A 17,413-nucleotide genomic window follows, 5' to 3' on the forward strand; every position below is an offset into this window, starting at 1 on the left:
CAGTAGAGCTGAATCTAAAGAAATTAAAGGAAAAAGAACAAGAACTTACATATATTGCTCCGTATTTCTCCCAGGCATGTTAAGTAACTTGCCAGGGTTGCACAGCAAATAGGAGGAACCAAGATTGCAGCCCAGAGCCTACACTCCTAAAGGCTATACTGAAAGGCACTTAAGAACTGACTGAGGAAGGCGTTTAAAGGAAGGATAGCTTTCTCACCCTCAAGCTAAGGCCTTGTAGACGGGATGGTTAAAGCCAAGACCTTATCCCCACCTCCTGACTGCTGTGGGGGTTGTCTCAGTGGCTCACAGGCTCCTCCCTCTAATCCAAAAACAGCTTTCTGATTCAAAGTCCATTGGCCAACGAAAAGAAAGATGAGTTTTACAAAGCGCTAAGGAAGCTCTTCCTGTTATTGCCTGGCAGCACTGAAGTAATGACAGAACCAAACCGCGTGTGCTACAGAAGGCTTTGTGGTACCACTATGTTTTCAACCCTTCCGGGTTCACACATCTGGTTACCCAGCACCCGTTTGCATATCTCATCTTGCCGTATTTCCTTTCATTAAGGACAGAGAGATACTGACTACAGAGAGTACGGGGTGGGTGGGTGGGTGGATGAGTGGGGGACAGGAGAAAAAAGAACGGGAAGCAGGCTAGAGGCCAAAAGACTTCTGCAGGGTTAGAGCCTGTCCCTCACACAGAGGTCCCTCAGGTACCTCCAGCTTCAGTCCCTGCAGTTTCACTGCTTAGTCTCTCTCAAGGTCCGGAAGCTAGTGCAAAACCAGCACCAGGACCAGGAAGGAGAAGCCCAGCAGCGAGGAGCCGCAAGTGGGCAGCGACTACTGCTCATAGAAGACCCGACTTCCCAGACCCCTTCGCAGAAGGGCGGGGCGTGAGCTTGGCGGCCAATCTCCGCGTCCGCACGTCGCCATAACCCCGCCCCACCCTGCCCCCTCTCGCTCCGCCCTTCCCTGGGGCTGGTGCGGCGGCAGAGACGTCAGCGCTAGGAGACCCCTGGGTGGCGGCTGCGCCGTCGGCGGGCCGCGGCCTGGACGCGCTGCGGGGAGGGGCGGAGCGAGCGGGCGGGAGCGCGAGCTGGGTCCGCCTCGGCCGCCGCCGCCGCTGCCGCCGCCGCCGCCGCCGCCGCCGCCAGGGAATAATCTGGGCGGCAGCGGGCGGCCCCCGCTAGCGGCCACGAGCCACTTCTGCCGGTGCCGGGAGGAGCTAAGGTTGCCGGTCTCCTGTCGTCCCCCTCTCCGCCCCCCAGGAGGGGCGAGAGGGAGCCGCGGCTGATGTCAGGTACGGCCGGCGGAGGCGCCCTCAGGCTGCGGGTCCAAGGTCTCGGCTCCCTTCGTCCTCCCAGCTCGGAGTGTGCTTTTGGGGGAGCGTGGAGGGTGGAACCAAACCCGGGCGCAGCCAAACAGGTGTCTCGGGGTCGCCGCCGGGGCTGGGGACTTGGAGCTGCTGAGGAAGGCGCGGGGCACTTCCTCCTCCCGGCGCCACTGTGAACTGCCATTGGGGCAGCCTGCCCACCGGGCCGCTATTTTGTTGACGAGTAGCCTCCTCTTGGTGGTGGGTTCTTCCTTTCTGCCCTCTGGTGCCCCTCACCTCCTCTTCGCGCGCTGCCCGCCGTCGGGCGGCGGCAGTGAGACTCGAGCTGCGTCTCGGTAGCGGCGGGATCACTTAGCGGTCCTGCCCGCCGGGCGGTCCCCGCCCCGCCCCCCTCCTCCGACCTGTGGGTCCGGCCGGACTCGGGGCTCAGGTGTGGCCACCTTCATCGAGAGCCGCCGGGCTGCCGGGCAGCGCGAGTGCCTGGCGAGCGAGCGTCTTCCCCAAGTGCCGGGGGGACTTCCTCGGGGCTTTCTTGGATCATCAGGTTTGTGGCTGATTTATTTTTTAAAATTTCACTGCCTCTGGCAAAGTGAGCTAGCCAGGTGTGTTTGGCTCACTTGCACGGTAGAGAAGGAGGCAAAGAGTTTATTTCTCCACCCCCGGCACCCCCTCGCGAGTGTGTGAGTAGTAGGTGCTGACAAGTTGGCCATACGCCTTCGAATTTGGATAAATTACATACTCTTAAAAGAAGAATGTAATTTGGGAGTGGGGATTTATTCTTCCCTAGCTCTTACTCTCCTCTTATTATTTTTTTAAATAATAAACAAGAAGGCACCACATGCTCTGGAAAAGTTGATTGGATTTATATCTAGTTTTCTAAATTCGTTATAGATATTGTAGTATATCTTTTTAACGCTTTTCGGGTTGGAAACTATTACGCTAACCATGATTTGACTTCAGTATGAATTAAAAAGTTAGTTATAAAGGTAGAACTTTAACACATTAAAGTGATTAGGCCAAAGTGACCTGGACAGAAATATGCTCATTTACTAAAAGTTAAGCATAGAATATATAGATAGCTTGGCCTGGGTGCCAGGAACAAGTGTTGTGCACAAGTTCAACTTGTTTAATTCTGGTGTAGGTTTAGACAGTGGGAACTTGAAGTTTTAGGAGATATTTAAACAATTTTCCATACCCTTAGCAGATAAATGTCAAGTGAGCCTGATGCACATGATGCTGTGTGTTCTGAGTATTGAATATAGTAAACTATACTTATTTTGTTTTCCACTAGCTAGTATATATTGATGTGCAATTTAAGTGAATATAAAGTTTTAAGTTACCAAACAGTTAACTCTTTTCACCATATGTTAAGTAAAACAGTGATTTAGTAAGGAAAGTATGACTCATTTAAAATCTTCGTAGGAAAGGAGCATGGTGTTTAAGTACTGGTGGAGAACTATTAAAAATCTCTCTCAAATATGCCTGTAATTTGTGTTTTTCTATATCTTTTTATTTAGGCCTCAGCGTTTAAAAAATATTTTGTGGTTGATATTCATAGATAGGATAGATACAGTTTTTCTTAAATATGCTTTTTTTTGGTATAGATTATACTAGTCTGTATTTCTGAGTAAATTTAATATCCAGAAATTCTTAGAATTTTATCACAAACTTATTTAGTGGTACATATAATGAATTAATTTTCACCCAGTCATAGAAATACAAAAGTGTGTCCTTTTAATGCTGTTTACTATTTGTATATTGATTTTTGCTCCCTAAGATAAAAATTGCATTTTACAGCTTATAGATTTTGTAAACCATGGTAATTTAAAATAGAGCCTTTGTGTGATGAAATTATTGATTGGAATTCTTGTGACATTGTAGCTGTAAACAAATGTTAAATGGAAAAGGGACAACTTGGTGAAATTCATTTCACATTCATTTAAAATTTTAAGCTTCCTAATACAACCATTTTACTTTTAGAACATTTGTTGAGATTTGAATAAAGACGCTAGTGTACAAACTATAACAAGGTGGGAAGAAAAGTATGACAAAATTTTTTTGCTCCAAATTCATTACGATTAAGGTCATTCTTTTAAAAGAAGGAAGAAAGAGAAGAAAGAAAAGGAATATTGTTCTACAAAAAAGAAGTTAGCATTTTATCTTAAGATCTAAATGTATATCGGGGCGCCTGGGTGACTTGGTCAGTTAAGCGTCCGACTTCGGCTCAGGTCATGATCTCACAGTCTGTGAGTTCGAGCCCCGGGTCGGGCTCTGTGCTGACAGCTCAGAGCCTGGAGCCTGTTTCAGATTCTGTGTCTCCCTCTCTCTCTGCTCCTGCCCTGTTCATGCTCTGTCTCTCTCTGTCTCAAAAATAAAATAAAACGTTAAAAAAAAAAATTAAAAAAAAAATCTAAATGTATATCTAATGTGTACTTAAATTTTCACTTTGCAACTAATTCGAATGAATGGCCAAGGAGAAAATACGTACCAAAATCTATAATGTGTGAATAAAAGAAGTGTCCCTTGGAGAAAAATATATAAAGAAGTTGATATTTGTTAAATAGAGGTGCCTGTAAGAAAGTAGGAGAAACCAAAAAATCTGAATAATTTATCTAGAACCTGTAGTATGAGCTGCCTTGCACGTTGAAGGCACATATTAAAGGCAGGAAAAAGCAATATTAGGTTGGCGAGATTCTGAAATGGGAAACCTGGTTAGTTTACAACTAAAGCTATGCACGAAAACATTTGAACTGGTGGAAATTAGATACAGCCAAATTTGAAATTATATATGGTTTGGTGTAGTAATTTGCATTCTTGGTCCTTGTATTATTTTCCTAGGGGTGCCATAACAAAGTATGGCAAACTGAGTGATTTAAAACAATAGAAATTCATCATCTCAGTTCTTCAGGCTAGAAGTCTGAAATCAAATGTTGGCAGAGCCATGGTCTCTAGATTGTAGGGGAGAATCTGTTCATGTCTCTGAGCTTCTGTCACTGGCAGTCCTTCGTATTCCTTGACTTGCCACTATATCACTCCCCTCCGTTCTTTCTTTGTCTGTATCTCTTCATATGGCATTCTGCCTTTTTTTTATAAGGATACCAGTCATATTGGGTTAGGGTCCACCTTGATGACTTCATCTTAACTTGATTACATCTGCAAAGACCCCATTTCCAAATAGGTCACATTTATCTTTTACAGTGTTCAATAAATTTTTAGCACCATAGGGCAGACCAAATCAGAGGGTGTGGTGGGAACAGAGTAGGGACATCTAAATTTACTTATTTATCATTTACTTATCTCACTGCTGACTCAGAACCAGGTTGTAGAGGGAAAACAAACAGACACAAATCTCTGTCCTGGAGGAGCTTATATTCTAAAATGTTGGTTCTCAAAATGTCCCTGGATCTGCAGCATCAGCATCATCTGGGAACTTGTTAACAATGCAGATTTTCAGGCTCAACACACCCCCCCCCCCCGCCCCCACCAGACCTCTTGATTCAGAAACTGTTTTAAAAAGACTTTCAGATGATTCTGATGCAGACTCAGATTTGAGAATCAATGAACAAGATGGAGAAAAGAGACAATAAACAAGGTAAGTAAAATATGTAATATATTAGACGTTAGTAGGTGCTGTGGGTAAGAATAGGGAAAACCCCCTGAGAAGTAAAGGCCTGAAGGAGTTGGGGAGTGAGCCATGTGACTATGTAGATGAGTTGTGTTCCCAACAGAACAGCAGGGGCAGAGACCCTCATGTGTTTGAGGAACAGCAAGGAGTCCAGAGAGAACACAGCAAGGGAAACAGTAGGTTGAGTTTATGAAATTTGTTCGTTTTTGAACTGTAGAAAACAAATACTAGGAGGAGATATCAGAGAAAGAAGAGTGAGGATAGGATGGCAGACCGTTCAAGTTCATCTTACTGGTTTTGGCTTTGTCTCTGAGTGAGACTGAGAAGACCCTGAAGGATTTTGAGCAAATGACTAATGTCTTTTTAAAGGGATCCCTTTGGTGAAATGGACTGGTAAAAATGGATTGAAGAAAGAAGGCTGTAAAGGGAAAAGTTGATTAGGATCCAGTTATACTAGTTGAGAGAGAAAGAGGGAGGGTGAGGAGAAGGAAGAAAAGGAATGGTAGGGTGGTAGGACTAGGGTGGTAGCCGTGGAGAGGTTAGAAGAGAGGTACAAGATGAAAAACATACAGGACTGTAGTGAAAAATAAGGTTTTTTCCTCCCTAGTTACTTCAGTCACTGAGTTGCCTGCCTCAAAGTTAACTGATGTTACAACTAGTCTTTATATATTCTTCTTTAGATATTTTATATATATATGATAAACAGGTTTTAACAGGTTAGTAGAGTGGTTCCTGGAGCTGATTTTGTTGCTTGGGACAGTTGGCAACGTCTGGAGACCTTTTTAGTTGTCCCAACCAGGGGGAGTGCTACTAGTGTCTGGTGAGTGGAGGCCACAGATACTTCTAAACATCTTACAGTGAACAGGACAGCCACCACAAGAGAGAATTATCCAGCTCAAGGTGTCAGTTGTGCCAATAAAAAACACTGGCTTGATGGGACTTAGAGAGGTTGAGGCACAGATAGTGAAGGGAAGACAGTATTGTGTAGACAGAGGAGACAATAGGAATAGAGGAGCCCACTGCATTGGGATGTTTAGTGAACTGTATAGGTAGTTCAGGATTACTGAAGAGTAAATTATAAGGCATGGGGTATTGAAATATGAGCCTGGAAATCTGGACAGAGTCTAGATCAAGGAGAGCCTATATATATATCATGTAAATTAAAGATGCTTAGTTTTTGTCTTATAGGCAGTGGGGCTCCATGGAGAATTCATGGAGTGACTTGGTCAGCTTTTCATTTTAGATAGATCATTCTGGGGGCACGTAGGTGGTTCAGTAGATTAAGCATCTGACTCTTGATTTCCTTTCAGGTCATGGGTTCCATGCTGGGCATGGAGCCTGCTTAGGATGCCCTCTCTCTCTCTGTCTCTCTCTCTCTCTCTCTCTCTGTCTCTCTCTCTCTCTGTTTCTTTGTCTCTGTCCCTTGTGCTGCACACTCCCAAAAAAATATAAAAATAAATCTTTATCTTACACAGTTTTAATGACTGAAGTTGTGTTATGGGAGAAAATAGTTTTGAAAGGGTGAAGTGGACATCATCTCTTTGTTGTAAAGTAAAAGATGCACATACGTATAAGCTGATGTAGACATTACCCTTTTTGCAACATACACAGAGAGATGGGAAAGAAAATGTACTCTTTTCTGTGTAGACATTTTTTATCTATGGTTTTAGTTTGGGTTTTTCCATTTGTTTTCTTTACATTTCTCTTATTTAAAAAGTAGCCACACACATTACTGGCAAAAAAAAAATCATAATCTGCCAAATGTGCAAAGATTTTCCTTAGCACATGTAGATCATTGTTTTTGACAGCTGCAGAGTATTCTGTGGTATGGATGTACCTTGTTTGTTTATTTAACTAGTTCCTTATCAACAAGCAAACATCTTACAGCAATGGCTGCCATGAACATTTTTGCAGACGACTTTGTTTTTGTCCATAAGAGAGAAATTTTTTTAAAAAATTTTTTTAAGCTTATTGATTTATTTTGAGAAAGAGAGTGCAAGTGGGGGAGAGGCAGAGAGAGAGAATCCTAAGCGGGCTCTGCACTGTCAGTGCAGAGCCCAGTGGCAGGGCTGGAACTCACAAACTGTGAGATCATGACTTGAGCCAAAGTTGGACACTTAACCAACTGAGCCACCAAGGCGCCCCCATAAGAGAAATTTCTGATGATGAAATGGTGGGTCAGGTCATACTCATTTAAAAATTTTAAAATATATTGCCAAATTGTCCTTCCAAAAGACGGTAAATATGTGTATTGTGAGAAAGAATGCAGGAGTGCCAGTTTTCTCTACCATGTCATTACTGTGTGTTACTAAACATTTTTACCAGTCTGATAGGTTAAAACACTATCTCTGCATTTGATTTAGTTTTCTTTAATGTGAATTTTTTCTTTTTCTTTGAGAGAGAGAGAGAGCCAGGGGGTGGGGAGTGGTGGGGAGAGGAAGGGGGAGAGGGAGAGAATCTCAAGCAGGTTCCACGCTCAGCGTAGAGCCTGATGCAGGGCTTGATCCCATGATACTGTGATCATGACTTGAACCGAAATCAAGAGTTGGATGCTCAACCTACTGAGTCACCCAGGTATTCCTCTTTAATGTGGAATTTGAATATCCTCGACCATTGTATTTTCTTCTCTGCAAATCCTTTGTTTTCTTTATCTGTTATTTTATTTTTTAATTTTTTAAATGTTTATTTTTGAGAGAGACAGAGACAGTGAGAGTGGGGGAGGGGCAGAGAGAGAGGGAGACACAGAATCTGAAGCAGGCTGCAGGCTCTGAGCTGTCAGCACAGAGCCTATGTAGGGCTCGAACTCACGAACTGTGAGATCATCACCTGAGCAGAAGTTGGACGCTCACCCAGCTGAGCCACCCAGGTGCCTGTTTTAACTTTATCTGTTTTTATATTAATCTTTTGTCTTTTTTGTTATGATACTTCTTGGCAATTTTGCTGTACAGTTTTTTTTTTTTTTTCAACATTTTATATAGGAACATGTCTTTGAACCAGCAGTTTCATTGCCAGAAATTTAATCAATGAATAATTTCACTTTTCCTATAGTCATAGCTTCTGAGTTTTGAGAAGATCTCAATTCATGGTACAAAAATGATAAAGTGGGGTGCCTTGGGTGACTCAGTCGGTTAAATGTCCGACTTTGGCTCAGGTCATGATCTCATGGCTTGTGTGTTTGAGCCCTGCTTTGGGCTCTGTGCTGACAGCTGAGAGCCTGGAACCTGCTTCAGATTCTGTCTCCCTCTCTCTCCACCCCTCCCCCTCACAAAAGTAAACATTAAACGAAGTTTTTAAAAAATGTAAATGATGTTTTCTTCTAGTTTTGTTTTAATTTCATTTTTTTAGAATATTGAAATTTTAGAAACATTTGGAATTTGAAAGAAAGTAGGTATTCAGCTGGCTGCTTTTTATCTTTTTCCTGAAAGATTATTTCAGTATCATTACTTGACTAAGCCATCTTTTTCTTGATTTAAAATAGTATGTATATTATGTATTAAATTTCCATACATAGTTGGTTTTTTTTGTTGTTGTTTTTTGTTTTTTTTTTAAATAAACCCTTTATTTTGATCCAGTAAAGACCACCAGGGTTATATATCTTTAGGCTGACAAAGGTTAATTAACTTGCATCTGTGAGGGAGACCACACACCAGAAGAACTGTCAGCATTTTACTAAATAAAGAAGGGATAGGGTTATTATAGGATTTTGGACAAGGGCGGAGTTTAGACAAAATTTAAATGAAGCAATATTTGATAAGTTTGAAGTACAGCAAGGCTGTGATGTCAGGGGGTTAATTAACATCAGGCTGGGCTGAGAAGCAAACTCAAAGTCCTATTTCCTTAGAGACTACACAGTTAAGATAAATGTGGAATGTTGTGTCTGGGATACCCTATCTGAAATTCTGAGTTGGAAATTAAGCCTGTTGCTGTTTGATTAATGATCTATCATCCATACAAGAATGGGATGTTCCAGTCTCGCTCATATACTTTCAGATAGCTTAGTTCTGACAGTGTGGTTGTGAAGAAAAGAAGTCTCTCAGCACTATGTCTGTAGTACTAATTAATAAGCATTAAAATTTTTTTTCTTTACAGAATCATAGATAAATTGATATGTCTGTTTAGCATGAATATCAAATTGTTTTAATTACTATATCACTGTTTATTGTAGGTAATATATTTTAATCTCTGGTGGGATTCATCTGCTCTCCATCCTGCAGTGTTCCTTTCAGGAACTTCCCAGTTATACTCACATATTTATTTTTCAAACATTAAGAATAACTTTTTACCACAAAAATCTTGTATTTTAAGTGACTCCGTTAAGCTTAGTCTGACCCCACACCCCTTTCCAGAATTTCCCCGGTATATTCTCATGCTTATTTTTACAAAGCTTTTAAATGTTTCTTACCGAGTTATTTAACTTTTTTAAATCATCTTGTATTTTAGTTTGGATGATGTTACATACATAGATTAATTTGGAGAAAATCGGCATTGTTATCATTGATTCTTTTTTTCCCAATGTTTTATTGTGATAAAATACACATACAATTTAACATTTTAACCATTTTTAAGTGTATGTTTCAGTGGTGTTAAGTACATTGATATTGTTGTGCAACCATTACTACCATCTATCTCCAGAACTCTTTTCATCTTGCAAAACTGAAACTCTATACCCATTAAACAAGAACTTTCCATTCCCCCCAGTCTCTGGCAACCACCATTCTTCTTTCTATCTCTCTGGTTTTAATTGAGTGTCTCCTGTAAATAGAATTATATAGTATTTGTCTTTTTGTGGCTGGCTTATTTCATTCAGCATAATGTCAAAAGTTCGTCCATGTTATAACATGCGTCAAAATTTCCTTTCTTTTAAGGACTGAATAATATTCCGTTGTATGCACATAACACATTTTGCTTATCCATTTATCCATCGATGGACACTTGGATTACTTCCACATTTAAGCTATTGTGAATAATGCTGCTATAAACACAGGTATACAGATATCTCTTTGAGACTCTGCTCCCAATGCTTTGGGTCATAAACCCAGAAGTGGAAGTACTGGATCCTGTGGTAATTCTAACTTTTTAATTTTTTGTGTAACTATCATACTGTTTTCCATAGTGGCTGTACATTTTACCTTACAGTGCACACGTGTTTGCACTTCTCCACATCCTCACCAACACTTGTTATTTTAATAGATACAATAGTCCTATTGTATCTCATTGTAGTTTTGTTGGCATTTTCCTGATGATCAGTGACGTTGAGCATCTTTTTCATCCTCAACATGCTCATGCTTATCTGCCATTTATGTGTCTTGTTTGGAGAAATGTCTGTTCAAGTCCTTTGCCCATTTTGTTGGTTTTGTTGTTATGTTTTAGGAGTTCTCTAATGTATTCTGGATATTAATCCCCCATCAGATAGATGACTTAGAGATATTTCTTCCATTCTGTGGGTTGCCTTTTTACTTTGTTGATAATGTCTTTTTTTTTTTAAGTTTTTATTTATTTATTTTGAGAGAGAGGTAGACTACCAGGGGTATATATCGTTAGGCTGACAAAGGTGACAAACTGTGAGATGGTGACCTGAGCTGAAGTCAGATGCTCAACTGACTGAGCCACCCAGGTGTCCCTGTTGATAGTGTCTTTTGATACACAGTATTTTAAAACTTTCATGAAGGCCAGTTTGACTACTTGTCTTTTGTTGCATGTGCCTTTGATGTCCTATCCAAGAAATTGTTCCCAATTCCAATATCATTTTTTCTTCTAAGAGTTTTATAGTTTTAGGTCTTATGTTTAGGTCGTTTATCTATTTTGAGTTGATTTTTGTGTATGGTGTTAGGTAAGGGTCTGGTTTCATTCTTTAGCATGTAGATATCCTGTTTTCTGAGCACCTTTTTTGAAAGACTGCCCTCTGTTCTTGTATGGACTTGGTCCATTTGTTGAAAATCTTTTAACCATAAATGCAAGGGTTTATTTCTGGGCTCTCTATTTTATTCCATTGGTCTATATGTCTTATCTTTATGCCAGTGCCACTATTTTGATTATTGTAGCTTGAGTATGCAAAAAAATATTTATGTTCTCATGGAACAGTAACAAAAAGGTATTCTCACTTTTGATTTTCTGAATCTGAAATTGTGGGAATATTTTTAAAAATAGAATTATAGCTTAAAACAATACAATTTGATTTTAACTTGGTTGTGAACTGTTATATAATTTTTGGAATGTTTATTGTTTCTTATCCTTACATGCTTTTTCAGGATTCATAAAATTCCATGGTCCTTTCTAGCACTAAGGTTGTGTAACCATGCTCAAAATACGTCAGGGTCATTAGGTGACAGCTGTGTGTTAATTTTCTATTTCTATAATCTTAATAAATTAGTACTAGAAAATGCTTTTAGTGTCTCTGTCTCAGAATTAATATGTAAGTCTATTATAGTTAATTTGAGTTTAGATACGTCAAAGGAAAGAATATAGTTCATATTGTATGTCTGTTTTATGCCTTTAGGTTTCAAATGATGGATCCATATATGATTTTTTTATTTAGTAAATTAGATGGTATATAGATCTCTGTTTGCAGAAATCATTTCACCTGTATTCCTCCCTTCAGTAAGACAAACATGCAAACATTTGAATGCCTTTTGTAAGCCAGAGAGTGTGTTAGGTGCTAGAGATGTAGAGATAAGAACCTATCCATTTTTCTTAAGGACCTCTTAGTCTAGTGGGGAAGAAATGCACATTCTATTATGCAGTATGATATATACATAGTAGGAGGTGTGAATAAAGGAACAAGGAGACATTTGAGAGAAAGCAGTTAATTTGACCATGGGCATTAGGGAAAAGTGATCATGGAAAGTACCAAAACTAAGAAACCTTGAAAGAATTTGGCATCTATCCAGTAGACAAAATCGAGGAAGGCACACCATGCAAAAAGAATAGAATGGCTGAAGTCATCCATATGAAAGGTCATGGCAAACGGGAGAATGGCTGACTGCTCTTTACAGATAAGGGAGTATGAGAAATAAGAGAGCAGGAAGATAAACTAGAGCCAGTCTTCTGTACCAGGTAAGAAGTATGGACTTCATCCTGTGGCATTGGAAAATACATGTTTTTTAAACAAGACTGCTGTGTGAAGCCTCTATGAAGTTGTTGGTTAAGAGAAGTTAAAAGACCTGAGCATGGAGAAAAATGATCAAGACCTGGAGAGAGAAAAGTGTCATTTTGGAGGGATAAAATAGATGTGGAGATATAATCAGATTTGGGGGTTTGGGAGAAGAATAAAGAGGTAGATGCTTTGCTCCCTTATTTCAAGCCAGCTAATGTTTATTGCACTATCATCTTGTGGGAAGCATCATAGTTGGTAACTCTGAGAGGAAAGATACTATTTTATGCCTTCTGGTAGTTTACATTCTGTGAACAGAAGAGTCTCCTTTGCATTGAGTAGTTAACTATTTTAACGATTTGTATTACTGTTTGTATCAAAAAGGGAGGCTGAATATAGCATGGTCCATTTTGGGTTCTGTTCACCCAGAAATCAAAACTCTCAAGCGTCCATCCTATTTTTCATGATCCAGCAAGCTACCACCCACCATTCAATATTTTTTGGAGAAAATTTTTTTTATCAGAATAATGTAGCAGTTCTCAAAGTGTGGTCCAGGGAAAGTGAGATCTCTTAGACCCTTTCACGAAGACTATAAAATAAAAAATTATGATACTAATATCAATATTTGCTTTTTTAATTCACTCTTTCTCCCATAAATGTATAGTCAGATTTTTAAGAAGCTACATGTTATATGCCATTGCAAAAAAATTAAATGCAGAAGGAGATATGGAATTCTAGATCCAGTGGTCTTCTATTAAACCAGATACTGAGATTTATAAAAATTTAAAGCAATGCCACTCTTCTCTTTCATTTTTTTATAAAATAAAATATTTTCCATAAAATGTTATTTATGTTAACAGGTAGTGCGTTTGCCATTATTACTTATGAATAAATGAATATTTAAAAACTTTTTATGTTTTAATTTCTAATAAAAATCTAATCAGTGAATATAACCTATAAAAACAAAAGCTATTTGAGGTCCTCACTAATTAAGTATTTAAAGGGATACAAGAGTATAATTTTTGATAGCTGCTTAAGTAATGTATACTCATTAAACTCAACTTGGAAACATGTGGGGAAAAAAATCTTAGTTGCCCCTACTCCTAACACTGATATTAGAAGTTAGAATTAAAATTAGAAATGAGAAATTATTAACATTTTGGCATATTTTTCTAGTCTTTTTTTAAGGATTTTTTTTAAAGCACAGAGTTGGAATAACATTGTATGTAAAACTCTGCGTGCTTTTTTTCACTTGTGTTCTAACCGTGTTTCCATGTCATAATGCAATCTTTAAAAAACATTTTAGTGATTGTAAAGCGTTGTATTTAGTTAATGTACTTTATATAATTTTTCCTTTTATTCTAACTTTTGACCATGAATCTTTCTTTCATTTAGCAAACACTTGAGAGTTTATGTGCAGGCACTGTTCATAAATGCTTTTTTATATTTTGTTAAGATGATTGCCTTAGATTAAAAGTTGAGTCAGTGAGCTACACTTTGAAGGCAAAGAGGGAATATACTAAAGAAAATCTTAACTTGTCTTTTGAGTGTTTTATATTATCAGGTCACATGGCAAATTCTCAAATGTATTAGGTATTTACACAACTCTTTTAGCCTGCATAGCATTGTGGAAAGACTAAGTGAATGAATTTAAAGAAGAGTCTCCTTTGCATTGAGTAGTTAACTATTTTTATTTGCTAGATCATATTTTAGGGCAGTGTTATTTTTAATTTGTGATTCAGATGTACAAGTGACTGACTGTGCATATTTTCCCAGGTTCCAGACCTGCATCTTTTGACAGCTTGCTCAACATTTCTGAATCAGTGCCCTGCTGGCACTTTACTATAGATACAATATAATACACCAAATATTGATCTGACCAAAGTCTGTCATATTTTTAAAATATCTCTACTCATTACTCATACTTGTTGGATAATTTAGGTATAAAATTCTAGGTTGGAAATGATTTCTCCTCAGAATTTTGAAGGATTTTCTCCATTGCTTTCTAGCTTTCAGTGTTGCTGTTTGAAAGTCCAAACCATTTCATTGTTGTTTCTTTGCCTCTTTCTCTGAAAGCTTACAGAATAGTTTGACCAAATTGCTCTGAAATTACTTGATACTATATCTTTTTTGGGTCTGTTTTTATTCAGAGTGCTATCTATCATTGGATCCTTTCAGTCTGGAAACTTCCTTGAAATATTTAATTATTGATACCTTCCCTTTTTTTTTATCTGCCCTTATAAATTGATCTTATCAATTTTCTCTCTTGTTTTCCATCACTTTATCTTTTTGTTTGCTCACTTTTGGGGTGATTTCCTTAACTTTATCTTATGCCTGTTCTATTCAATAGGTTTTTTATTTTCTTATATTTTAATTTATTGGATTTCTTTTTGTCCTCATATATTTTTTTAAGCTACTGTCTTATTCTTGTTTCAGAAATAGAATGCCATGACATTTTTTCTCTTAGGATATCAGTGATTGGGGTTTTTTTTTTTAGTTTTAATCTTATCATCTCTTCCATGTTGTTTTAAATTTGACTTTGTTGGTGTTTTTCTTTCATATTAAAGGCATTCCTTAAAATATCTGGTGATTCTTAAGTGGTTATTCATATTTTAGAGTAGATACTAAAAAGCTAATTAAAATCTCTATATACATTTTTGGGGCTATACGGTATTCACTGTACAATGATTGGATTGGAATGATAGATTGCTGAACCTGTTGGGGATTCCATAGAGCAAATTAAACCAAATGATTTTTAACTTTCCCAGTCCTAAAGTGCCTAGAGCAGATGATGCTAATGCTTTGTCTAAGGGCCCATGTCTTCTTCCTGTTCACAGGGTCCTGATGTATTTTCATTCCCATTATCTGTCTTCTAAGGTTTTTGTTGCAGGGCTGCCCTCACACTGCCAGGGCCTGCTTTGCCAATGTATAAGCTATGGAAGTGTCTGGGAAATTTATTTCCTAAAGAGAGCCCATAACCAGTGATTAATTGGTTATAACTCAGGTGTGGCTTGCATTGCCTCCAGAACTGCCCTATGGGACTGAGCTAAAATCACCTTCCATGGGATTTTACATGACCTCCTTCCCTTCCCTGTCCTATTTCCTTGTGTTTTTCCATGGAATAATTTCTCATAAACCTCATCTCATAGTTCCTTTTCTGAATACCCAGCTTCAGATGGGCTAATGTTTGGGCTTCATTCCCTTTGATAATGTATTGTTTTGCAGTGAGATTAGACTGATTTTTTTTTTTAATGCTATCTTTATTTTGGACTGTCTTTGTCAGATATTTATATATCAAACTTTTACATAAAAGAAGAATTGGTTAAGTTCTGCTTAACTTTTGGAATGATTCATGTAGTACAGGCATACCTCAGAGATATTGTGAGTTCAGTTCCAGACCACTGCAATAAAGCAAATACCACAATGAAACAAGTCAGTTGAATTTTTGGTTCTCTGTGCATATAAAAGTTATGTTTACACTATAGTCTGTTAAGGGTGCAGTATCATATGTCTCAAAATGTACATACCTTAATTTACCTTATTGAAATATACTTTATTACTAAAAAAATGTTAATCATCATCTGAGCTTTCAGTGAGTCATAATCTTTTTGCTGGTGGAGGGTGTTGCCTCCCTGTTGATAGCTGCTGACTGATCAGGGTGGTGGTTGCTAAAGATTGGGGTGGCTGTGGCAATTTCTTAAAATAAACAATGAAGTTTGCCACATGCATTGAATCTTCCTTCATGAATGATGTGTCTGTAGCATAGATACTATTTGATAGCATTTTACCACAGTACAACTTCTTTCAAAGTGGGAGTCAGTCCTCTCAAATCCTGCCAATGCTTTATCAACTAAGTTTATGTAATATTCTAAATCCTTTGTTGCCATGTCAACAATCTTTACAGGAGTAGATTCCATCTCAAGAAATGGCTTTCTTTGCTCATCCTCAAGAAGCAACTCCTCATCCATTCAAGTTTTTTCATGAGATTGCAGCAATTCAATTACATCTTCAGGCTTCATTTTTAATTCTATTTATCATGCTGTTTCTAACATATCAGCAGGTACTTACTCCTTATTTTTATTTTGAGAGAGATAGCACATACAGAAGTGGGAGAGGGACAGAGAGAAAGGGAAAGAGAGAATCCCAAGCAGGCTCTGCACCGTCAGTGCAGAGCCAGATGTGGGGCTTGAACTCATGAACTATAAGATCATGACCTGAGTTGGAGTCAGACACTTAACCGATTGAACCATCCAGACACCCCTCCTTTGAAATCTTGAACCCTTCAAATTCATTCCCAAGGGCTGGAAACAGCTTCTTCCAAACTCCCGTACATGGTGATATTTTGACTTATTCCCATGAACCATGAATGTTCTTAATGCCCTATAAAATATTGACTCCTTTTCAGAAGGTTTTTCATTTATTATACCCAGCTCTATCAGAGGAATCACTATGTATGGCAGCTATAGCCTTAGAAAATGTATTTCTTAAATAATAAGACTGGAAAGTCGAAAATTACTCTTTGACCTATAGGCCGCAGAATAGATGTTGTATTAGGAGACATGAAAACAACTTTAATCTTGTCCATCTCTACTAGAGCTCAGAGTAACCAAGTACGTTGTCAATGAGCAATAATATTTTGAAAGGAAATCTTTTGTTTTTTGAGTAGTTGGTCTTAACAGTAGGCTCAAAATGTATTTTTAAATTATTTTTTTAATGTTTATTTTTGAGAGAGAGAGACAGAGTGCAGGTAGGGGAGGTGCAGAGTGAGAGGGAGACACAGAATCGGAAGTAGGCTCCATGCTCTGAGCCATCAGCACAGAGCCCAACACGGGCTCAAACTCACAGAACACAAGATCATGACCTGAGCTGGAGTCGGACATTTAACGGACTGAGCCATGCAGGCACCCCAGGCTCAAAATTTAAATAAACAATGTTGTAAACCGATACGATGTTACCCAGGCTTTGTTCTATTTCTAGAGCACAGGCAGAATAGATGGAGCATAATTCTTAAGGGGCTCAAGCATTTTCAGAATGTTAAATGAGCGTTTGCTTCAACTTAAAGTTACCAGCTGCATTAGCCGCTAACGAGAGAGTCATCCTGTCCTGTGACGCTTTGAAGCTGAGTCCAATCTGGTTCTCAAAGTCCTGGATGGCATCTTCTTCCAACAGAAGACCGTTTTGTCTACATTGAAAATCTGTTGTTTGGTGGAGCTATTTTCATTAATTATCTTAAATGGATTTCCCTGGATAACTCAGAGCTTCTACATCAGCACTTGCTGCTTCACTTTATACTGTTATCTTACAGAGATGGCTTCTTTCCCTTTAACCTCATGAACCAACCTCTGCCACCTTCAAACTTTTCTTGTGCA

The 17,413-nt window shown here is 38.7% G+C and overlaps 1 protein-coding gene across 5 annotated transcripts in view; it reads left to right on the plus strand.

Moving 5' to 3' along the window:
* The first annotated feature begins 1,058 nt into the window (after window positions 1–1,058).
* Window positions 1,059–17,413, plus strand: part of C1GALT1 (core 1 synthase, glycoprotein-N-acetylgalactosamine 3-beta-galactosyltransferase 1) — a 39,327-nt gene continuing 22,972 nt past the window's right edge. For 2 of the 5 annotated variants that reach the window (XM_042918375.1, XM_042918383.1), the window contains exon 1: window positions 1,062–1,296. In XM_042918375.1, coding sequence (XP_042774309.1) covers window positions 1,290–1,296 — 7 coding nt within the window. In that variant the 5' untranslated portion in view covers window positions 1,062–1,289. Of the gene's footprint in view, window positions 1,297–1,676; window positions 1,874–17,413 lie in introns of those variants that run through there. The other 3 variants (XM_042918391.1, XR_006197071.1, XM_042918402.1) reach the window with 3 other exon arrangements.

This window comes from Panthera leo, chromosome A2, assembly GCF_018350215.1.
Source record: "Panthera leo isolate Ple1 chromosome A2, P.leo_Ple1_pat1.1, whole genome shotgun sequence".
Classification (NCBI taxonomy): Eukaryota; Metazoa; Chordata; class Mammalia; order Carnivora; family Felidae; genus Panthera; species Panthera leo.